The sequence below is a fragment of the Amblyomma mixtum genome, chromosome 6 (assembly GCF_055824585.1).
Source record: "Amblyomma mixtum isolate Tamu chromosome 6, ASM5582458v1, whole genome shotgun sequence".
NCBI lineage: Eukaryota > Metazoa > Arthropoda > Arachnida > Ixodida > Ixodidae > Amblyomma > Amblyomma mixtum.
Genome location: NC_143017.1, coordinates 51,646,632 through 51,670,373, shown reverse-complemented (window position 1 = coordinate 51,670,373; position 23,742 = coordinate 51,646,632). Strand labels below are relative to the sequence as shown.

General features: G+C 43.5%; 2 protein-coding genes across 2 annotated transcripts; one reads left to right on the top strand and one right to left on the bottom strand.

Annotated features, from left to right (window-relative positions):
• The first annotated feature begins 251 nt into the window (after positions 1-251).
• Positions 252-12,424, top strand: LOC149339095 (phosphoserine aminotransferase). The gene is made up of 10 exons (XM_089547904.1): positions 252-953; positions 1,067-1,127; positions 1,511-1,580; positions 2,456-2,661; positions 3,147-3,224; positions 3,686-3,780; positions 5,136-5,305; positions 7,243-7,371; positions 9,528-9,665; positions 12,008-12,424. Exons 1-10 carry the CDS (start codon positions 606-608, stop codon positions 12,111-12,113), a joined length of 1,401 nt encoding a protein of 466 aa, XP_089404030.1. The 5' UTR covers positions 252-605; the 3' UTR covers positions 12,114-12,424.
• Positions 10,229-19,899, bottom strand: Mesh1 (Metazoan SpoT homolog-1). The gene is made up of 4 exons (XM_089547905.1): positions 19,364-19,899; positions 19,215-19,270; positions 18,161-18,511; positions 10,229-10,367 (listed from the first exon to the last, which is right to left on the bottom strand). Exons 1-4 carry the CDS (start codon positions 19,476-19,478, stop codon positions 10,275-10,277), a joined length of 615 nt encoding a protein of 204 aa, XP_089404031.1. The 5' UTR covers positions 19,479-19,899; the 3' UTR covers positions 10,229-10,274.
• Between the last annotated feature and the right edge of the window lie 3,843 nt (positions 19,900-23,742).

Here is a 23,742-nt window from a genome sequence, read left to right as displayed (position 1 = left end):
TAGAACATAGATGGCTCTACCAAACTGATAAGTCTATGCTATTTTTGTGAACAAATTATAGTAAATTAATATCAATAATATAATATTATGCACTTTGCGACAAAAATATAATTTTTATTGCTACAAAACTACGGTCAAAAGCATATTTGGTCGTAGCGAACGTGGCAACGCGCGCTACACATGCGCCGCACCATGGCCGCACATGGCGCCGCGTCATTTAAAGATGGCGACGCCCATAAACTTTGCGTTGCCACCTGCTGCGTGCTTCGTGTAGCGCTCTTGCCAAGCTCATCGCGCAAGTCAGAGTGTTTTCACACTACGCTCTGAGCGTTGGCCTCTTGGTTCGATTTTAGTTTTAGTCGAGGAAATACGTCGCCTTTCTGGAGCCTGGCGCCATCACTTTCTGCATTCAACTTCGATCGAGGAAACGGCCCTTGCACATCTCGTTTCATACTCACAAATAATCCGACAGAAAAAATGAGTTCTGTATCCCCGCGTGTTCCCGCGCGTGCACGTGGTCACGCGCTTCAAGGCCGCCGAATGAGTGTTCGCGCGGGCGATACGTGACGCCGGACCGACGGGGGGGGACTGCTCTCCCTCGCCAAATGCCCCTCCTCCCCTCTCCGACAACTGCGTGCTTGGTCGGTGGGTGCCAATCTCAACTGGGCAGGGCTCATCCAGCTCTTTCGCGCGTGCGAGCATTACGTTGCGATCGTCGTATCTCGGGTCTTCCTCGCGGTAGTAGCGATAGTGCGTCGCACGACCGTCGTCATTCTAGCGTCGCGCGACTGCGGAGCTTGCCGTCGACCGGCATACCAGCAGTATACGGACGGACCATTGGACGGCACGCTGGTTGCGGATACGTTGACCTCCCGCTGAGACTCGATCTGAAGATGGCAGAACAACAGCGCAAGCTCAATTTTTCGGCTGGGCCGTCAGCCGTCCCGTTGGAAGTGAGGACCTCGAACTCCGTGCTTTTCAGTGCATTCGCCCTGTGCTCATGGTGGCGGCTGTCGACAGCAAAATGTAATCCTGTTTTTGACCTGCCTTCCGTTCTGTTCGACAGGTACTTCAAGTGGCGCAGAAAGAGATGCTCAATTACAATGGGTGCGGAGCCAGCGTCATGGGTCTGTTCAAGATTGAATTACCTCTGCTTGTGGTTCCTTGCAGCAGTGTCTTTAATAGCACCTAGTGACTTCAAAGAATGAAACAGGCACGCTTAGCATTTGTAAAAGTAGCAGTTAGATCGGCTACATCTCGGTGGACTTCTCACACGGAGTAAACTTTGCATGCAGCCTCTGTTATAGTTGTGTTGAGGATGTTGAGACAGTAAAAGTGAGAAAAAAAATTTGCTGGATTATATGTGACATGCAGGGATATTGTTGCTGTCTATGTAGCAGGAAAAACTAAGAGCTGTTGCAAAAGATTTACAAGTATGACATATGTTGTTCACTAGGTTAACTGGTGTTTCTTAGCTCGTTGACTAATGAGGTGGCATATCCTTTTGCAGAGCTGAGTCATCGGTCAGCAGAATTTGCAGAAATCGTGGAGACTGCTGAAGCTGACCTAAGAGATCTGATGTAAGATGTTCCTGGCTCTTATCTTTTGCGAATAGGGAAGGGGACTGCATAAATGAGTGTTGGAAACTTTCCCTTTCGCAGCTATCTGCACACTGTCCTTCTGCGAGGTGCCCTTTCATTATCATTGATAAGCTGCTCTTGCAGACAGTGTCTGCTGGTCTTGTGGAACTTTCTCCTGGTTGCCCATATCCTGAGTAACGATTCTTGAGTCTTGCTTTGTGGTTTAAGTGTTTTTTGCAACTGCTAAATTTATTTGTTGGTTTGCTGCTTTTGTTATTGAGGGCTGATACCCATAACCTGCTTGTATATGCACCATTTTAGTATTGTTCTCACATTCTGCTTATTGTGATCTGAATCCACGCTTTTTGATCTAATGCTTTCGCTCGGAGATCCACATCGGTGCAGTAAAAAAGCCACCTTCTGTTATTCTAATACAACCACCTAAAACACATCCAGTGATGTTAAGATACGAGAAGGAGACAAAGACACTGCTGTTGATATAAATCAAATGCCTGGCAAGTTGCCTGTGCCATCTAGCCTTCGCGTTAGCGGTGGAGAATTCCTTTATGATGTTCGATGCGCAATAAAGCGATGGAAAGTATATCACAAGAAATTGTAAAGTATATTTGGCAAGAGGTGCTGTCATAGGCATGTCAGCAATAACAAACCATAATTACATTGAGAATGAGGTCCGGACAAACACTGCTCCCATCGAGAAGTTTTTCAGAATAAAGTTTATTCTTCTTCTTCTCAGCGGAGGTTTCGCAGTGGCAGCTGGTAATGTTGCCATATTTGATTGGCCCATAATGTGGCTCCAGAGTTCATTTCCCCTAAGGACACATGTTGAGTATCGTATGTGTGCGTGGTCTGTGCAGGGGCATTCCTTCAAACTACAAAGTGATCTTCATGCAAGGTGGAGGCACTGGCCAATTCAGTGCTGTACCCCTCAACCTGTGTCCGCGACTGAAAGAACAGAAGGCCGACTACATTGTCACCGGCACCTGGTCAGCAAAGGCTGCCAAGGAGGCAGAAGCTCATATTCAGGTCAACAAGGTGCTCCCCAAGGTTGACAAGCATGTGGGTGAGTGGACAGGTGTTACCAGTTTCATGCTACTTTTTTCTTGAATCTCTAGACGTCTTGTTATTTTTTTCCAAAACAAAAATTGATTAACATTGCATGTTATTTCACCTTCAGTTCTTTTAATGTCTCAGACTTATGGTGGAATCTCTTGTGCTTGAATCAAATGCAGAGAGAGCATTTTAGAGGGTTTTTTTTTTTCCAACACTGTATTTTTATGGCATTTTTGACAAAATACATATATCTTGAGATTCTTTGGGCATTCATTTGTTTCTTGAAGTGGCATCGGCTTTCTTTATCTTTCACACTGTAGTTATCTTGTGTTGACACAAGCCTGCTGATGTGGCTCATTGTGTCAGGTCTACGATTCATTGTGGAATTAATCGCACTGAACAATGTAGTGTTCAGCTGATGATTGCTAATGCCATGAATTGTATCATTTACAATATGCGCTTTTCTCTTGATATGTGATCTTCCAATTTGTGCAGGTATCCCACCACAGAGTGAGTGGAAACGCAGTGCAGATGCAGCCTACCTTTACTACTGTGACAACGAGACCATTCATGGTTGGTATGCTGCCAGGTGCAGCACTTTTTTCACACTGCATTCTTGATGTTTTAAACTGTAACTGAGCCTGTCATAGCTAGCATCACACAACTACTAAATTGGTGTCGGGATGCTCCAAAGTAGAAAGTTTGCTCTAGTTAATACATCTTGGATGCATAGCTTGGAAACAGTGTGAAAAAACAAATTTCTTCACTTTCATCTGGTGCATGTTGTCTGTGATGATATTTTACTGCTTCATTACTGTTTTAGCGTTTGGGTACTGATGGTTTGTCTGATGCAATATATCATTGTGTTTCTTGTGTAGTTGGTTGGCTAGGAAAGTTTCAATGTGCATTAGCAGTTCTGTGTAATCTGCCTGCTACGATATCCATGGGTCGATGCTGATGCTGATGGCTTAAGGTGCATTAAGAAGACAGGAAAAGACATATTGTTTACATTGTCTCTTTGTGTACAACAACAGGTGTTGAATTCAACTTTGTGCCTGACAGTGGATCTGTACCCTTGGTCTGTGACATGTCGTCCAATATCTTGACAAGACCCGTGGATGTTTCAAAGGTGTGTGCCTGCTCTCACTGGCATGCCAAGATACTTATCTAGTGAGAATCCATCACATTTAATGGTGCATGCACTTTTGTCAAGTACATGGTGTTGTCAGCTGGCATGCTCAATATCTTGACTGAGCACATAATAGAGCACTCAGCCTTTTAGCTGATAAATAGGAATGCGCACTGTTGTGAATCAACAGTGGTATGCATCACTTGTGGATGTTATTGAATGCAAGTGTTGGAAAAACGAAAGGTTAACCATAAGAGGATTTCTGTCAGTAGCACTACCGGTATTCCTTTCACACAGCTGCCTGGTCAGAAGTAGATGTGAAAATAAAAACAAGTGTAATAGAATTTATGTTAAAAGCACTACGAGTGCTATTTGCTCTTTAGTACCAAGATCTGTAGTTAGTAAAGCTTTGATGGGGAGCCATCCCTGGTTCCTACGGAAAATATGACAGCGTTAAATTGCTATACATTATTTGAATATAATGCAATGACTGTATTGCTGATACTTCCCACTTCTGACATTTAAAAAAGGTTTTTAAGAAGCTTCTTTCAGAAAGAGTAGCCTCAGAACATCCTAGGAACACAAAATTGGCAGACACTGTAACAAGAATGCGAGTCCACAGTATTTTATTGTGCAAGAGCATAAGAGCCCATGTCCCCACACCCACTGGCGGTGTAACACTTTGCCACCTACTATCTGGTAGGTGACACGTGCGGTACGACGTGCGGTACGACGTGCGGTACAATGTGCAGTACAATGTGCGGTACAAGGTTTGCAGAAATGTGATGAGGAGGCAAAAAGAGAACAAATTCATGTTTATTTCGCTTTGCTTAATCAGTTAGCTGAGCTGATTGCATTGATGTGGCCATCTGCTTGGGTAAAAGCCTCTGGCTGTTGTTACTGTAAAGTGTTTTGGCAGTTGGGATTGTCGTCCTTGCTCTACGAGCTCGCTTTTGAAAAATCAAATTTGTACGCAACAGTAGTTATCACGATTTTCAGTTATCCATATGCTGCAAAATGCAGCTGCTACGAGAATTATGCAAAATGCAATTTTTTAGCTCCTTTGATGAATGTGCAGGTGCCTTCTGCATTTGCAACTGTCGCTACCCCATAGGAATCTGTTTGAAGTTGGCTTTCTGTGGCACAGATGCAGGGCTTCATGAAGCTTGCTTTTCTTGGGTACCCATTATCTGTCTTGACCAGCTGTGCCCGGCATATTTGTGAATGCTATGAAGAAGTTCGGACTCAGCCACAAAGCTGCTCTTCCTTTACTTCCTTACTATGTATTTGGTCATGACTGTACATTATGTCATGCATTTCTGGCTTTGCAAGATTTGTTATGGTTTGCCTCGTAGTACGCTCTCATCTTTGCCGGAGCCCAAAAGAACCTGGGCATGGCTGGTGTCACAGTGGTCATCATCCGAGAAGACCTCATCACGCCACCAGCTGCCCACTGTCCGAGTGTGTTAAGCTACAAGATAAATGCAGAGAACAAGTCTTTGTACAACACACCCCCAACCTATGCGTAAGGGTGCCTTTTTTTCTTCTTACTATTTTTTACCCCAGGAGAAAAGTGAGGGGTATAAAATTATGACTTGTAGTTTTCCAGGGGGAAATTGTGCATTAGGTTTATGAACAAGGGTAAAGTTTGTAGCCTTTAAACATTTTTAATGGTACTTTTCATTTTGCTGCAGTAGGACTTGAGTCTGGGCTAGTTGGTGTAACATACTGGAAAACAGCCAACAAATGGATGCCACATAGAAAGGAACACACACACAAAGCTGCGTGTGTGTTCATTTTTGTCTTCTTATTTTTGCAGCTTGGCTAGACGTCGTGAAAGAAACAACTTAAAACTTAATTTCATCCCAAAAGTCTACCCTTCCTTAAATGCGGCCACCATTGGCAGAGTTCAAAAATCCAAGTAACTGGAAGTATGAAAATTGGTAGCTACCTCAGACATTTCAAAGGGTCATCTGAGTGTGGAGGTTGATGTTTAGAAACCTCGTATAGTACTTACGACTGCAAACTGCTAACAGGGCTTCATTTCAGGATTGATTTAGACTGGGCCCCAGAATGCAATCATTGACCTAGTGTCTTACTGGCATAATTTTTTTGCAAAATACTTAAAAGACTATAGACATCAAATTTTTACTTGCGTGTTTTTTTCTTTCAAACAACACGCTAGACATTGGTATACACGGAGCAGCCCATGGTATTCGCCTGTGACCACTAAATAATTTATAATTGAAATCCATTTTTACGCTCTCTTGGCTTCAATTTTGTCAACCGAACAATGGCCGTGACGTGTAGTTGATGTTTAGGTCACGTGAGGCAATATAAAGAAAAAAGAAAAACACTCTAGTAATAAATGTATCCTCTGTGCAACTGATGGTTACAATTTGGTAGAAATAAAATATTTTGTTTCACCTAAGCAAGTTCTATCTTCATTGGTGGCAGTAACCTGAAAAATAGTGAGGCTCTGAAAGAACCCAAATTTTTCTTGATTACCAACTCATGAAATATCACTTGATTTTTTTTATTCCCATCCTCCAAATATTGGTTTATTGCACTTTTACGTGCCAAAGCAGTGCTGTGGGTTGTTAGGCATCTCACAGTGTGAGACTTCAGATTAATTGCGACCACCTGCGTTGAAAACTTAGCACATAGGCATTTTCACAATTCCAGTCCTTCAGGCAATGCCTGCCGCAATGAAAATTAAAATCAAGAACTTGTGCTTCGTAGCCAAATGCCATGCTAACTGAGCTACTATGTTGAGTGCCTCAATTTTGAAGAATATAAAATCTGGAAACAAAGGGGGCTGGGTATACCACATGGGTCAACAGTTTTGTGGAACTTGTTTGGAATGGGAGCGACATATCCTCTGTACACTGCAGGTGGTTGCCATGAGTGCAAAACATTGTTTGCAGTGCTTTTTCATAAATTTCAAGAGCTGATGTTATGTCATAACATCATGCTATTAATTTACTGTCATATAAAGATTTGTCATAGCATCATTCCGTTAATTTACTGTCATATAGAGATTTGTGCAGAATATTTGTAACGCATTAAAAGTTAAAAGCATGTTTGAGGATCCGCCTCATATGTGGGAGATATGGGGTTCAAACCCTATTGCTGCCAGGTACCCGCTGACGATGCAATCGGTTGAAGCTTTCTCCTAGTCTGGCACTTGGCTCCTCTGGGGTGAAATACTTGGCATATGAATCTTTGACCCCACCTTGTGTAGATAAAAAACACCCCGTGCCTTGGTGCTCTTAGGCCAAAGCTGCCTTTGTGACATTAAAATTCCGTCATCAGCATAAAGTTTGAAAAAGTTCTTGTAGTGGTTCCAGGTTTAGTTGGATCAGTTACTTGTTTATTTGTTCTTATTTTTTCAAGTGCCTTTTATATGCTTGTGTGTGTAGGTGTTGGACATGACAAAATTTGCTTTTGATGAATGAGCAGCATATACATCCTGGGCCTGGTTCTCAAGTGGATCAAGCGCAATGGCGGCGTGGAAGGCATGGCCAAGCGATCAGCAGAGAAGTCGCGGCTCATATACGAGCTGTTTGACCAGTCAAACGGATTTTACGTGTAAGTCCCATGTACCGTGGCATATTTGGCGGTAAATGTATTTGACTTACTGTGGTGTCAGATTACAACAATTATAGCTATACGAGAGCTAACTCCACTCTTGCGGCCGAGAAGGAGCTCCGCAAGAGCATGCGGGTAGTTTGTGTGAACTGCATGGGCTCTGCTTATCTGTTTATTGCCCTATTTGTGGTGCTTTTATTGTTCCCCAAGCAGATTTATGTGCAGCATAAAAATAAATTGCTTCTGAACAACTTCTTTTATTTTGTAGATACAGACACAAAATTCTGCGTTATCACGTCTGTGCTCTTGCATGTAATCCAGTTCTGTGGTTCCATTGCCATTGTAGCCTGGCTATAGCTTGTTATCTAGCTACATTTGTTCTTTTAATTGCTCCATGTTGTGCCATGCTTATCTGCTTGTGTGGCTTAACGTTGTCAGAAAGGATCCAAACACGTGCTCTTGCATCTCTTTTTGATGCCTCCCCTAGAGAAACAGTTGAGCATAAAGTTAAAGTATTCTGCTAGATTACCTTTCAGGACTGGTACCAGTGTCTTTTGCATGGAGAGGTGACACCAGAGCTAAGGCAATCACAACTTGCGTCTCCTAGTTTTATTCTCCCATTTGAATCATTCATGCTATATGAAAATGTATATCATTTCATGATATACTAGACTCTAGTGGAAAGGCATTACAAAACAGAAGGGTTTTTGACTGTGCTGCACTTTTTGCGAAGGAATTCTCATTGGAATGATCCTTGTTGCTTGCTTGGTTGTTGATTGGTTGAACTCACTTGAAACACTGGTTTACATTTCAATGTTCTGCAGCCTTTCTCACATCACATTCTAATCTCTCTGAGCGGCTTTCAGTAGACATGCTGGCTTCATCATCGTTTCCAGCTATGTATACATGTAAATGGTTGATGATGAAAGGAAAGGCACAGCGGTTGTCTCAGCAAGCTGATGTAGACTTCTGAAAGTCGTAGCAATTGTGGATGCCTTAACTGGGTTACGAATGTGAGGAAAGAGTTGCCGGAGTTGGAAGGCTTTGCTTCCATTTCAACCATCTAAGGGCCTTTAACAGGACACTGGTAACAACTCTGTGCAATTTTTATTCTTAGTGAAAATCGATTGCTCGGCTCTTCATGGCTTTGTTGATATCTTTCAGCAGCGGACAATGTATCTATTGCTGAAAAATTTGTATTAAAATTGGTGCATCTTTTTCTCCTGCCACTGAATTCAAGCTCCAATGTTTTAGGGGAATCCCCCCCCCCCATCAGTGTCTCTTTAAAGTGCACTGACATCAAACAGCGTACTTCATTGAAATAGCCACCGCTGCCAGGGTTTTCAGTTGTGGCATTGTGCCCAGAAGCTCAATGGCAGACACACAAAGCGATTTCAGCAGGTGTGAGTCTAATAATGCCTAGCTCAGAATCAAAGAAGTTATCATGGGTACTTGCAAAGAGGAGTGCATAGTTTGACCAAAGGGCAAGGCTATGACGTGATAGGCTGGCAAACCAGCCATCCAGCCGCCTGAAAAATTTCACAAGCAAGACCAGCAGATACTGTAACCTGGAAGCTGTTATGGTTATACCAAGCACAGTCTGAAATTAAGCTTCTTGCATCACAAGAATAATTGTATGTGTATAAACTCTGCATGGATGAACTTCAACTTTCTGGATTATAATCACTTACTTTGCTTGATTAAGGAATAGAGGAGCACCCACTGCTCTGCTTTTATTATGGCAATATTTGCTTGCCATGTAATTAGAGGTGACGTTTATCAGACAGTGCTCTGCGAAATCAGTAATAAAAATCATGGCTTACTGTGAAACAGGCACTGTAAACTGGCAATGGTATCACTCCTGTGTTACCATTGTCAATTACCAAAGCCCTCTTCTCGATATAACTGACATGGTGAGAGTGGAACAAAACGAGTTTCTGTTTACTAATGCTTGTTACGCTGCCACAATATGGACTGCAGATGTGCTTAAGAATGTGGACTCACTGAGACTCATTGCTTCAACTAGTTTGCACCAGTCATACTTAATACATGTCTGCTATGTTCAAATCATATGTATTGAGCAATAACCTGGCTAAGTTTGGGGCCGTTTACAGCGCGACATAAGGCAGTAAGAGCTTCTTATGCCTGTGGTGCAGGTGCAATGTGAACCGTGAACACCGAAGTCGTGTGAACATACCGTTCCGTATTGGGGGAGCTGAAGGTGACGAAGAGCTTGAAAAACTGTTCCTGAAAGAAGCTGCCAAAAGAAATATGATCCAGCTCAAGGGCCACAGGTAAGAGACACTCCGAAAATCTCGTTGACGCTCTCAGGTGCATGTCATGACTCTGTCATGGAGGGTAAGAGACACTCCGCAGCTCCCATTGACACTTTCAGATGCATGTCATGACTCTGTCATAGAAGGCAAGTGTAGCAGGGGGATAGGGTGGCCGCAGCTGGCACAGGACAGGGTTAATCGGAAAAACATGGGAGAGGCCTTTGTCCTGCAGTGGGCGTAGCCAGGCTGATGATGATGATGCACATTTTTGTGCTGTAGAGCAGAAGGCACCGAGGATGTCATCAGGTATGTTTCATAAGCTGCTCTCAGTGTCTGGTTGTAGTGCTGCTTGAATCGGTTCTGTTAATTGCGTGTCCGTATCCCCGTAGAGCGCATGCTGTTTGTAATACTATTAACAGATGATGCTGCAACCTGCATGCACAGGCACTCTCGCCCATTTCGCTGCTTCACTCCATGATGGGGCACTCGGTGATCATTCAGTTGATGCTCGCACAATGTTGTTGCAGAGCCAGACAGACGTCATTCCCTGCGGTGCTACATTTCTAATGGACGAAAACATGTTCTTTTCTTTTCTAGACCCTTTATTGTGTGCTTGTTCAACATAAACTAGTGTTTTAAAAACTTAAACAAGGTCCTGAATGTGTTGAGCAGCAGTGTTGAGTGGCTGTGCCTTTTGATCTTGGAATCTGCTCGACGCACCTGAAAGTGCAAAAAAAAAAAAAAAAGTGGGAAGGTTGTACAATACAAGATGCTAAGCAAGTGCAGCATTTTTCTGTTGGAGCTTGGCATGAAGCATGTAATATGCTCTTCGCAAAACTCTGAAAGTTTGCTTTTCTGCATAGCAAAAATCCCTTTAAGATAGCGATGTTTTAGGGGAATCCCCGGAGGTAGAGTAGATTTGTAATGAGGGAGTAATTACTCATTGACATCCACCCGGATTCCCCTGAAACATTTGACCAACACTGTTCCCACTTCGAGTTATTGATCAATTCGCTCTTGCCCTACCATAAGCTTGCCGTCCCGGTTAGCTCGGTTGGTAGAGCGACTGCTCCGGTGCAGCAGTGGTCCTGGGTTCGAACCCCGGACCAGGACGAATTTTTGTTTAACTATGAAGTTTCTGAGAAAGCTGTATAGCTTTCCTTTGTAGCTGTAAGGCTGCACTTGCATGGATGTCAATGAGTAATTACTTCCTTATTACAAATCTACTCCATCTTGGGGGATTCCCCTAAAACATTTGACCAGCTAGAACTCCGTGGTGAGCGTGCAGTTTAGACATGCAAAAAGAGCAATGCAGATGTAAGCGAGGGGAATGCAGATGGGTGTCGAAATGGCGAAACTGCTTCTAGAGAGAAAAACGACCAGCAACGCGCCTGTCGGCATGCGAAAGTGGCACGTGGTTGTATTGGACAGCTGGCGAATGGGCAGCTGATAGCTGCTGCCACTGAACCAAAACTATGCGGCCAGACTGTGCCTAGCGACAGGGGCCTTCCTGTCATCGTCACTCCTGTTGTTACGCACGCATCAGGGGCGCACGGGTTACGATGCACAGTGCAGCTGGAGGGATTTTTACTCGATCGCTTGCCTTACCGGTGACACCTCCACTTATTCCCTTGTTTCGGAAGTCTCATGCGAAATTTCGGAAATGGGCTTTCTCGCATATCATAGTTGGCCGAAATGATGTGGCTGAGCTTACATCAGGAGAGTGGCCAAGGTGACAGGACGAGTGTCATGGGTGTGGGCGTGAAGTATATAACACATTATGGAAGGAGCAAGCACACACACACACACACACACACACATACACAAAAACGCTCTTTCGCATTGTAATTGTTCTAAGCAGGTGCTAGGCCATCTTTCCTCGTCATGTATGGTATACGGGAAAGCCCACTTGCGTAATTTCGCATGAAGTCCAAACATATCGGCTTCCATATGCAACCGGTTCACATGATAAATGACGGAAAGCAAAGAGAATGCCTTTGCACTCGGTCTTTGGATAATTTGCCCAGATGTTGCAGTTCTGCCAAAGTCGGATTCATTAAAGTCGGCGCCACGGTATTTGATCGCTGCCGAATATTAGAAAATTCTCGAATACAGTATGAACCGAATAACCAACATTTCGAATATTCGCAGACCTCTACTTCCGAGTCACATGTGGCATGCAGTCATTGTACTGACCAGTGAACTTTGTATTTCAGCTTTGCTTTTTTCAGACGAGAGTAGTGATTTCTTATGGGTTTTGACGAGTGGTTTCCGGAACCAATTGTCTGTGTGTACTGATGTGTGTGGTCAGTCTAGATCTTGCAACACTGCTTCTGACACTTTTGTATCTGTCTTCCTAGGTCAGTTGGTGGCATACGAGCATCAGTCTTCAATGCCATGAGCGTGGAAGCGCTGGCACCATTTTTGGAGTTTGCGAGAGAGTTTGAAAAACAGCATCACAAGTAGCCCACACGCCGTGTCCAGTTCCGTAGAGATGTCCATTCCAGTCTCGCATGACAACACGGTCACATTGCTCAGGCTCCGAAAGTTTTATCAAGGTCATGGTGACTGTTTTTGTACTGTGAGCCCCAAAAATCTAAACAATTCCATTGTACACTGTCATTTACGAAAGTTTTAAATTTCCTACACTCAGAGAAAGCTTTTTATATTCTTTCCATACAGCAGTGCCTTGAATTAGACATATCTGTCCATGGTGGCTTTTCATGCTTTTAGGCTCCTATTTTCAAAACTGGAAATAAAAGTAAAGTTTTTGCAGAGCACTTGTCTTGTGTGCCATAATACAACATTTTGGGCGAGTTGGTTACCTACATTCATTATTACAGCGCAACGGCGGCACAAAACAAGTGCTGTTTGCTTCCAGCAGCGCTGTTGTGTCCCCCTCTTGTTTTGTGCCGTCGTTGCGCTGTAATAATGAATGGATTGTCTTGTGTGGAATTGCATACAATAATCTGTGAGCCTCTAATGTAGCCAATCAGCTGAATTCATTGACAGCTTGCCAACAGAATTCGGCTGTTCCAGAACTCTCTTGACATGGTGACACTATAATACATGTACAGACTGTTTTTGGTCAAAAATCTCCAGGCCTAAGGCTTTTCGCTTGAGCCACATAATGGAGCCATCGCGGCAGGATTAAAGACCAAAGAGCCTTGAAATGCTAAGAGAAGGCTTCTTCTCGTGCAAGAAAAGCTTGCTGCTTGACTGTGTACTTTGAACGCTATGCTATGCGAAGCATTCAAGGAGCATTCCTGCAACTACAAGTGAATGCTGTGGCCTGAAGACATCTAATGGGGGGGGGGGGGGGGAAGGGGGGGGTACTATTTAGGGAGTGCTGGTCCTAGTTGTGCTGCTTTGAGCAGATTTATCAGAATGCACCTATTCACCAGTGCTAAAAAAAACTTCTGAGAACAAAACTGAACTTGTGTGGTTGCCATATGATTATAAGCTATAAGTACTATAGTTATAAACTAAAACTGAATGTCATGAATCTCCACCTGCTAGGCTAGTGGGAAAAACATTTGGCTGGTAAAAGATAGCCAAGGGGGTTGAACAGTGTTAAGATGAACTGTGTTAAGTGAATTGTTTACGGGTCACTGTATAGCTTTCAGTTTACACAATGGAAAAAAAAAAATGACGCAAACTTTTATAGCGCTGCAGAAGCATGCTGATGCGGTTTGCATGCGCAGATGTTTATTCAGCCTGGCAAAGAAAAAACAATGGTAAATTTGGTTGCCCTTGTACGTGGCATGCAGTTAGGTTTAGTCTGGTCTTTCAAAAAAATGAGGCTTGTGTTGTAAGACCAAGCAATATGTACACATCCCTAATCACACAAAAAGTCTTGCCACATATGAAGCCCACAGTAAGTGAATGGGTTGATTGCAGGCCATGTGCAAGATTTTTGCATGCATTTTTATCCTTGAGCACTAAATAAACATGTTCTTGAGAATTAATTTGTTTTTTTATATTTCCAGTTTCACTCGCGTCTTACATTACATGAGTTTTGCATTTCGCCTCCAGTGAAATGCGGCCAACACTGCTAAGACAGAACCCATGTCCTTGGGCGCAGCGGGTGATGGTGCTCACAATGCCCGTATATGCTTCTACACATCCTTAAATTTTGGGCACTTCTGTACGGCTGAATTCGTAATAAGATAAACAACAAGTTTACAAATTTATAACTGCTACAACGGTTACAGACCAGAGTCTGAGAAAACCGAGTTGATGTTCTAGTCTTTATATTGAACCCTCGGTCATAATGAGGCACACCAGGATTAAACAGCCTCTGTGACTATATAGGCTACCTAATCGCAGAGTGCTTTATGGTAAGCAAGGTTCTGTGTGGAACCCAGAATACCTACTGTTTTCTTTGATCTTGGTTACCATTACTACCATTTGTTATGATGCTTCACACTGACCAAACAGTGTTCTGTCAATTGCTAGTCTACAACTCTCAATCACATCTATTTTGCCTTTGTGATGGGCCTGATAAGTTTTTTCCCTTTATTTTTTTTTTCAAGCTCAATGTGAGAAATTTGGCCCTGAGGCCCTTGCTGCATAGGCATCGACTTTAACCCATTGGGTACCAGTTTTTTTCTTGTTTTGTTCATATAAGTGTTACAAATTAACATACGTCTATACCGATTAGTGACATGCAAAAAATATTGCTGTTGCATTAGTTTAGGAAATATAGCCTGTGACCATATGGTCATGCTGGGCCCTTAGGCTGCTGCAAGAAATGAACAACCTTTATTTCAAGCCACAACAGTTAACGAAAATCAAACTTAGTGAATAGTTAAGCAATCATTTAGTGTGGTACAGCTTGAAATGAGATTACCCTAAAACAGGAAACCACGAACAGGGCTTGGCCATATGTTTTTCAGCTCTTTTTACCTTGCCAAGCAGTGGTCGTGGAGCTTATCTCAAGGATCTCAATAGCTGTAAGGAACATGAGGCCTGCGAGATATTCTGGCAATAGACAGAAGGTGCGATTACACACCAAATATGACCTGCAATAAAATAGCAGCAGGAGTGCATATTGTGGTCTTCAAATATGCAGCAAGTAGCAGCTGGCAGCATCCAGCACTTTAAAACACCAGCAGGAAGGCTCCCTTTTCAGTTTCCAGCTCGATTCTTCACCTAAAAGCACCATCACCCGTGGTTGCCTCCATAGGTAAGCTCAGACTGTGGCTGGTGCATTGCATGCCAAACTCAGTGTAACCAGAGTCCTTCAACTGAAGGACTCTGAACTGAAGGACTTAGTCCTTCAACTGAAGGACTCTGGTGTAACATGTATACACACTAAGTTCATTACACAATAAAAATTTCAGATTTAGTGCAGCACAGTGTAGGCCCTTGAATATGCTGTAATAATTGGAGCTATGGTCTGTCCCTCCAGTCTGCTGGGCTTAGGGACGCTTGGATTCAACTATCATGAAGTCTGACTCAGTGAAGGCAGATTTAACCATTTGATTCTGTGTTGGCCTTTTTCCCCAACATGTAAATTTGAGCTGTACGATAGCTTTGCACTGCCCAGCATGAAAAGCAGATCTACACTGAAGCTAATGCTAACTGCATTCTTGAAGGCTCAAAATCGCCTCTCAAATCAATGCTGCCACCAACCAATAAGCCATTCAGATATTTAGTTTTTGTGCTTGGGTAAATAAGTTGTGGAATAACTAACCTATTCCAAATTTACTAGCACTGAAGGAAGCTCTACAAAGCTACGCAATGCCGAAGATACTAGAAATTTGCAAGTCTTGCACACATTGCAAGGCTGAAAGGTGGATTTCTTGCGAGCTAAAGGCCCTCCAAAAAGAGGTGGGGTCAATGACCCATTTACCGAGCATTTCACGCCAAGGAAGCTGAGCACCAGACTAGGGAAAGCTTGTACCCATTGTATAACTGGTGGGTACCCGGTGGCACAGGGGGTCGAACCCTGTACCTCCCACATACGAGGCAGATCCTGAAACCACTAGGCCACCGCTGCGGTCCCTTTTTAAAAAAATATGGGAGGGGAAAAATCCAGCAGTACAAATGTTCAAGCCTGTAGGTTTTTGTATGCTCAAGATTAGTTGTGGAGAACAATAAAGACTGCGAAGAAAGGCACACACACAAAAACACAACTTCTAGTATTCATTTATTTTCATGCTCAACAACAGCATAAGTACCTCAAACCTACAAAAAAAGAAAAGGCTATTATTATTTTTCATTCATTCTCACCTCCCTGCAAGCGAACAAAATGGCCTTTTCGACAGATGAAGTATACAGAATGTACAGATACACTTTATGTCTGAACCTGCAATCTTGGCATCATCCCTTATGCCTCCGGGAACCATCTGACTGAAACCACTAGTAATTCCTTGCAGGCAAGCACTGTTGCATACTGTAATCCTGTTCTCCTCAGTGCAAACCATCAGCTTGTGCTGCCTAAGGTTCTGAGGTCAGTGTTTGCTTTAAGAACATGTTAACTAAGCATTAGGGCGACATAGGAACTAACACACATGCGCTGCTGCTGCACATGAAGCAACGCATGTACTACGCAATAGTCTCTTTGACTCGGGTTGTGACTAAGATGCTTGCTTGCAAAAATGGTATGTGCATGTGTTAATCTTTGCATTACCCCAGTGATTCACGACTTGACTGTGACAGCAGAATATACAGAAAGTTGTCTCGCAAACTATTAATGAACGGTGATTATTACAATGACCACAAAAATCATTCAAGTGATATGTTAACTGAACACTGATCTCGTATGGTAAGCTTTACACTGGACAGACATTTGAATGCTGCCCGCTGTCCTGTCACATGGACAGTTGCACTTGTAAGCAGAAAGGCAAGAATGAAGTGAGCATCTTTTTTTTCTGGTTTTGCGAACTAAAATGTTACTGCTGAGCTTGCAAAATAAATGAACCTTAAAATCTGTGCATGCGTGTGCCTGTCCTTTGCATATTTTCTCGTTGCACAGTAATGCTTGGAATTACAATCAACGTTATCAGAACTATTTACCTTTGGAATATACTTCTGCGAAATTTGCAGATTAACTAATATGTATTCTGTCAACACAAGCCACATGTCACTGAGGAATAAATGAGTAATGAGTATCTTCTCAGCACACTCCCAAAAATGTGGCAAAGCAAGAGATGACAGCAGCAACCGGACATCTACAAAAATCAACCTAAGAGCAAATGTAAACTTGCAATTGTGCCGACCTTGTCAACTTCATAGCAGTGACTCTGCCCACCTCACCTTCTCATTGAGATGTTGCCACGGCTGTCGCTGAGTGATTGGGCACAAGTCGTGAAACATAGCACATTTACCTAGGCCCAGCATTGAAGTTAGCACAACTCACTGAAGTAACGGTTGAAGGCCCTGGCTCAGCATGCCTTTTTTGATATTCTCTTTTTACAGCATTTTTCTATCCAGTGACAGCAGCATGTAAAGCATTAGTCTTGTCTGCAATGATGTGAGGGTAGTTGCTTCCAACCCTAGTGAGTGGGGTAATACCAAACTGCCAGGTAATGTGCATGCTCCACTAAAAGACACCAGTACGAAACAGCATTTATTCCCAGCAAAGGGTGGTTCCTTGTTTATTCCATACCAGAGAAGCATGCAATGGTAAAAGCATGGTATTGGCATGCACTAAGCAGTACCCTGTTACGCAGATTTTAATGAGCAGATTTTTGTGCAAACACGAGTAGCCACAACCTACACTCAATGCCACAATCAAATGAACATTGGGAAAGTTGGTGGCAGATCATTTTTAAAACAGCACAAAGAAGGCATGGATACATTGAACAGACTTACACACAAGCGCTCGTGTGTATGTCTCTTCAATGCATCTGTGTCTTCTTCAGGCTGTTTTAAGGATGAACTTTTTCAGTAATGGTAAGCATTTGATACGTTGACTTTTACTGTTCTGGTTGAACACTTGGGGGATCCCTTAATATTTGCTCCATTCGCAAGTGTCTTCACATCCTGATTGTCACTCACAGTGTATCCTTACTGGGATAATACATCGTAATCATAGCAAATGAAGCATAGCAAACCATAGTACAGCAAATTTTAAGTGCCTAAAAACCTGCTCTCTGGGAATGAACACAGATGACCTAAAGACCAGCCAAAAGCCCCACGTCTGAAACAGTGGCCCCAATAAAGCATGCAATTTCATGCATTTCAGAAGAGCACATAGCACAGCAAGCAACATCAGTCTTCCCTCGCAAGTTGCAACAAGTCAACAGCGTTGAATATGACAAGTATATTAAAAGTGACAGGTGGCCAGTACACGATAGAAGGGGAGGGCAGTGATGGGACAGGCATGCGCTCCTTCCTACACAAATAACAGGTGCCCTGCATAGCCTTTTTCTGTAAAAGTTCTTTGCCCCTTAACATCGCAACTAACTAGCTTGCACTGACCTATATCACACTTATAAAACGGTGTTCCTGCACACGACTAAACAAAAACATGGTCAGATGAAATTTCAAAATGCGCCCTTTGCCTTCAGCACTTCATCCAGAGCGTCCTCCATTGGCTTGTTGGTACCGCGCAGTCCGTGCACCACTTTCTCGGCCCATTCGAAATACTCCTGCACTCGGCCACGACTCCAGCCTATCGGTGTGCTCCGCTGGAGGTCTCTCAAGTTGTACAGCTTGTCGGCAAGCTTCACCAGTTTTGCCTCTCGGCTGCGACTTGGTGCATGTTCTATCTGCAGCTGCTTGCGCACTTCCTTGGGCAGGCTCTTGTCGTCTGTCACTTCCTCCACTATGGACCGGACCTTGCTGCCAAAGTGTCGCTCAATCTCCTCGAACGTGGTGTCTGTGTCTTCGACCGTGTCATGCAAGATAGCAGCCTGGACAGATGGGGCACACAAAGCCACACGTAAAATTGTGGCAAGACACATACACTTATCGTATGAGTGCTAATGCAGCTGCTATAGAGGACTGCGATTCACAGGGACCATTATTAGCCAGTTTCTTCACCTGCTGGAAAATGCAAGGTACAAATTGCAGAGCTAGGCAACAGCTAAACAAGAAATTCACACAGAATTCAGAATAATATGTATGTAGAGCCTTTGCCAACAACAACCAGGTACAGAGTTCGTTTATGGCACCCCTAAAAGCCAAAAAAAGGCTCGAAAGGTGAGGACAAGAGTTCTCGTTACCTTACAGTAATTTAGAGCTCATGGAGTACCATGAGTACTCCGCTACATGGCTAAGAAACAAATTCGATTGCTTGGCTACTTTTGATGAAGATGGTGCTAAATTACGTCCCCGCATGTCCACGGCACGAGCCATACCACGGCCAAAAATGCCTCAACTTCTATGCAGTAACTCTGCTTTGACGCTAGCAGGACGACAAGCGATACGGCTTTGCATGCCACAATAAATGTGCCGCAAAACTCGACCGGGACGCCGCACTTGTGTCCCTTAACGGTTTTCGAGAAAATGCCACTAACAGGGTTGCTTCTAGGTTCAGTTGAAAATTTAGAAAGATCGCCAGTTAAAGCACTGTAATTCATTAACTTATGATCGATCGAATGAATGCATTCTTACCTGCAGCGTTGCGATGTCAAAGATGCTGGCTTCATGGGTAAGAATTCTAGCTACACCTGCACAGAACGAAACGACAACAACTGGCTGCAGCCCTTAATCTCATCCATGAGCAGGTAGGAAAGTTCATTGACGTGCTTCGATCAACTCACCGATCGGATGGTTGATGTACGGCGTTGCGTCTTCATCCTTCCTACGTTGCCTTCTGTGTTTCACAGCGGCAAAGTTCACGGTTTCAATCAGTGTCCTTGCTATCTGTTCCTCCATTGCAAATTAGCCTCCTGAAGCGTCTCTCACGAATCGTTCATTTTTACCGCTACGCGAACCATTTCTGAAGTTCCCGCTGCGCAGTGCCCTTGTATCATCCCCGCCGACGAACTTTCAACGTGTGAATTTCAAATTTGCCAAAAAAGACCACGCATTCACTACGCGCTGCTAACCGCTCCTACCGCAGCGGCTACAGCTGGCTCTGGCCCGCGCACGTATCGGTCGGTAGTCGCTGGCTGCGACGGGGACGGACGATTGCGAGCGCTGCATGAGCTGCATGAGCGCTACGAGTCGCACGGAAGTTGCGGAAGTCGCAAGCGCCGACTTGTCGATCTCGACTGTTGCCGGATGGTTGCCGGCATGGAGGAAGATTGCTGGCAACGAGGATCCGGATGCGGAACAACTCGCAGAAAAATTGAAATTTGACACTCCACTACGGCACCTCTTTCTCTCTTCTTTCACTCCCACCTTCCTCCCTTCCTTTACAGGGTGGGAGGAAGTTGGTTCACCTTAATAGTATGACTCTACGGTTGCTTGGGGGTCTGCTGGTGCACCCTTTCGCAGATACATAGGCTTGTTGCCAGCACATAATTAGCAACCCGAATTATCGACGTGATCCTGTAATGTAATTCGCCTACTATATGCAGTGTGAGGTGCTCGTACAAGGCCTCCATTTATCTCATTAAATGAACGTAGAGGTTGCGTGCTTAGCTCCCAACCCAAAGGACAGCAGTTTGATTCCGCTTGACCACCTTCTTTATTTTTTGGCCGAACTACCTTTGTCACTGCCCTCTTGACCAATCAAGATTTTCATTTCACAATGGTGCCAGGTTTTCCAGTGAACATGGCTTTTAATGCTATCGTATTAAGATTTTGAGCAATGCCAATCCAATGCTAAGAACTCCACTGCATCCTAGGATGCTAATGGCCCCTGACACGATACCTGTCAGCCTACTGCTGTTTCCATTCCTTACTATCTGCCACGGCTTCTGCTGCACCGAGATGCTTTTGTACTGCACAGAAAAAAATCCTGCCAGTCCTGCATTTACTTACACAGTGGACAGACTTGTGCACACACTCGATTTTTTGTTTGCCAAAATAACAATTTTTTCCAAATCATTACTTCACCAACTGAATGCACTCTGAAAATTTTTTTATAATTAGAGGAAAAAATGCATTCATTATGCAAATAAATATGGGAGTTTGGGAGTTTATTTCCTTGCATGCAAGGAGACGAGAATGCATGAATGAGTGCACCATTATAAGGAACGAGAAAAAGACGCAACATACCAACATGTTTCACTTGCTACATTGAGTCTCGCATGCATTTTTTCTCTCCCTACCAACACTGTGCAAATGTTTCCAATGCCAAGGAACCAGAAGAACGTCCAGAATGAAAGAAATGACTGTTCCGCTGACAGCTGTTTCAAGACCCCCAGAACAAGGTATGTGTTCACACATACAACATCTACAATGATTCTTTTTACTCTTCTTCCCTGCCCAGCGCTGTACTCACCTGCTTAGTTTGCATAATAGATCACCGACATGCTCACAGGTTGGCGGCCTTAATTAGGAATAGTAAATATCAGATTCTTGAGCCCACTCGCCTTTTATATAAAATCACTTGAAATAACCATTTATGCTCTGAAAAGCAGTCTTGCAGTAAGCAAATAATGAATATAAAGTTTTTCCTGCACCATTTTCAAACCTTCGAACCTGCTGCACTTAACACCACCAGTGTGATGTAAAGCAGGACAGGACAGGCACAAATGCAGAAATGCTTGTACAGTTTTGCGATGTGTGACCTGGATTCAGCACGCATTCATCCCGCAGCCAGTATGCTGCAACCACTATTTCCCAGAGGTCTGCATTTACCTTGTCGTGGAATCCACTCCCCTACCTCAAGGAACCCCAAGGGCTTCCACCTTGGCGTCTTGTTGTCAGCATCACAAAGACATGTAAAGCAGTTTTCATGAAAGCAAACTTGGCACTGTCATGGTTTGGACAGCAGAAGGAAATATGTATGAGGTGCCACATTTTAGCGCAAAAGCACTGCTTCACGGTTCAAACCCAACCAATAATCTTGTGGCATCCCTGATCTTGAAGGTGCAGAAATATTGCCATGACTGGGTTTCGAACCGATGGCCGCATGAACAGATTAGCTTTGCTGGCCACTGCACGACAGCACTATACTATCACCGCAGCCAATGACACCTCATGTTCACCTGCAACGCACTCTTGCGCTATGTATTGCACGTCGTCATCTTCAGCAACTTCCATCTGCAGCACGAACAAATCATAATCATCATCATCAGCCTGACTATGCCCACTGCAGGGCAAAGGCCTCTCCCATGTCTCTCTAATTAACTCTGTCCTTTGCCAGCTGTGGCCACCATATCCCCGCAAAGTTCTTAATCTCATTCACCTACCTAACTTTCTGCCGCCCCCTGCTATGCTTGCCTTCTCTTGGAATCCACTCCATTACCCTCAAGGAACAGCGGTTATCTTGCCTTCGCACTACATGCCCTGCCCAAGCCCATTTCTTCCTCTTCATTTCGACTAGGATGTCAATAACAGGTGTTTGCTCTCTTACCCACTCTGCCTGTTTCCGGTCCCTTAACGTTACACCTGCAATTTTTCTTTCCACAGCTCGCTGCATTGTCCTTAGATCAGATCAGCTTAACCTTGATTAGAGCTTAACCTGAGTCTAATATCGTCACCAGATGTGCTGACGACCCAGCAAAGCAAAACCATAAGCCAACCATGCTAAGCACATGCTTTCGCACGTCTACTCGGTTCACCTACGTTGAAACCCTACACTTTTTTTCTGTGTCCATACGAGTCCAACAATAAATATGTCACTACTTCTGGATACATACTATTCTATCTATTCAATGTTGCTGAGATCATCCAAGGTGCAGCAGTTGAAACCCAAATCACTTGTAAGAAAAAGGTTTTTAATTAGAAATCCATAGCATGCTAAGAAGTTGCACATAATGTCGCATCACAACTTCTGAAACAAAAAACGATAGCTGAAATTTTGATATCTCTATACTCCTTTGACTGTGACAGATACAAGCAGGAGCACTGGTGGGACAGTATGTGTTATATTTCGTATATCTCGACAACTTGTACATAAACAAATATTTGTTTACAGAAATCACAAACATTGTAAAGTGTAAAAAAAAAAAATACAAAGCACCTCATTTGAACCACAATCTATAAATGGCACAGCAAGAAAAACTAAAGCAGATCTATAAACCATACATGTACGCTTACATATATACAAAAAGCAAAAGAACTGTGACCGGTAAATGAGCGGAAGATCATTCTTGCATTATTAACAACTTTCTGGCGTTGAGCTGCATGTATACAAACCTGCCATCAAAGTGAGTAGCATTCCAAGGTAGGACTTGAGAGGCATATTTACCGAGAAAGTATAAAAGACATGAGAGGCTAAATGAATTGTGACTAAATATGTCATCTCTCCTATAATCCCATATAACAGGACAGTCGCAACAAAGCATTCGTTCATTACCTTAAGTTCTGTACATCACATGCACACACACGAGCTCACTTTGTCCTGAAATCCCATGACTATTATCTTCTGACAAATTTCATGTTAATACATGCATAGCCTCAAGCACGAGTATAAAAAACAACACACCTCTACCATGCAGCCAGTCAAACATTTCTTGCATACGTAGTGAAGTTGTTGGGCCTGTTTTATTATTACCTAAAATGTGAAACCTTCAGACGTTTAGAGAAACATAAACAAGAAACATAAAGTGCTTTAATTATGTTCTTCATCTACTCTTTCAGAGCATTTTTTTTTGCCATTTGCATTTTAATTATGTACGCACCTTCAGTTGCACCCTGTAATCAAGCTATATTCCAAGGTGTAAAGTATAGTATACAAGTCAGTTACAATTGAGCACCCTTTGTAATTATTGTGGCAATGACAGGTGCCAACTGCGAGCTTCATTACTCTGCTTCCTGTTGGAAAGAGCTTTGCACAAAGGGCAGTCTGAACAGGTGGTACCAAAACAAAACAAATGGTCGTGTTCTCTGGCGAAATACTCTTGGACATGTTTCTCACCTAAGCGACGTGCTTTGCCCATGTGTACGGACTAAAGTCTCCAGGACGCGCGACTGATGATTTTGGTGTACAGGTGTAAAGTGTGCAAATGTTCGGCTGATTTCACGAGCACATATTAGAGAACCCAAGACCAACATTCACTTCTGCAGATGTGGTCAGCAGCCA

Coding starts and splice junctions, on each gene's coding strand:
- LOC149339095 (XM_089547904.1), top strand. CDS start 606: ATGCCCCTCCTCCCCTCTCCGACAACTGCGTGCTTGGTCGGTGGGTGC. Junction 3,225..3,685: donor TGACAACGAGACCATTCATG/GTTGGTATGCTG, acceptor GTACAACAACAG/GTGTTGAATTCAACTTTGTG. Junction 9,666..12,007: donor ATCCAGCTCAAGGGCCACAG/GTAAGAGACACT, acceptor CTGTCTTCCTAG/GTCAGTTGGTGGCATACGAG.
- Mesh1 (XM_089547905.1), bottom strand. CDS start 19,478: ATGGAGGAACAGATAGCAAGGACACTGATTGAAACCGTGAACTTTGCC. Junction 19,271..19,363: donor GTACATCAACCATCCGATCG/GTGAGTTGATCG, acceptor CGTTCTGTGCAG/GTGTAGCTAGAATTCTTACC. Junction 10,368..18,160: donor CTCTGGATGAAGTGCTGAAG/GCAAAGGGCGCA, acceptor TTGCACTTTCAG/GTGCGTCGAGCAGATTCCAA.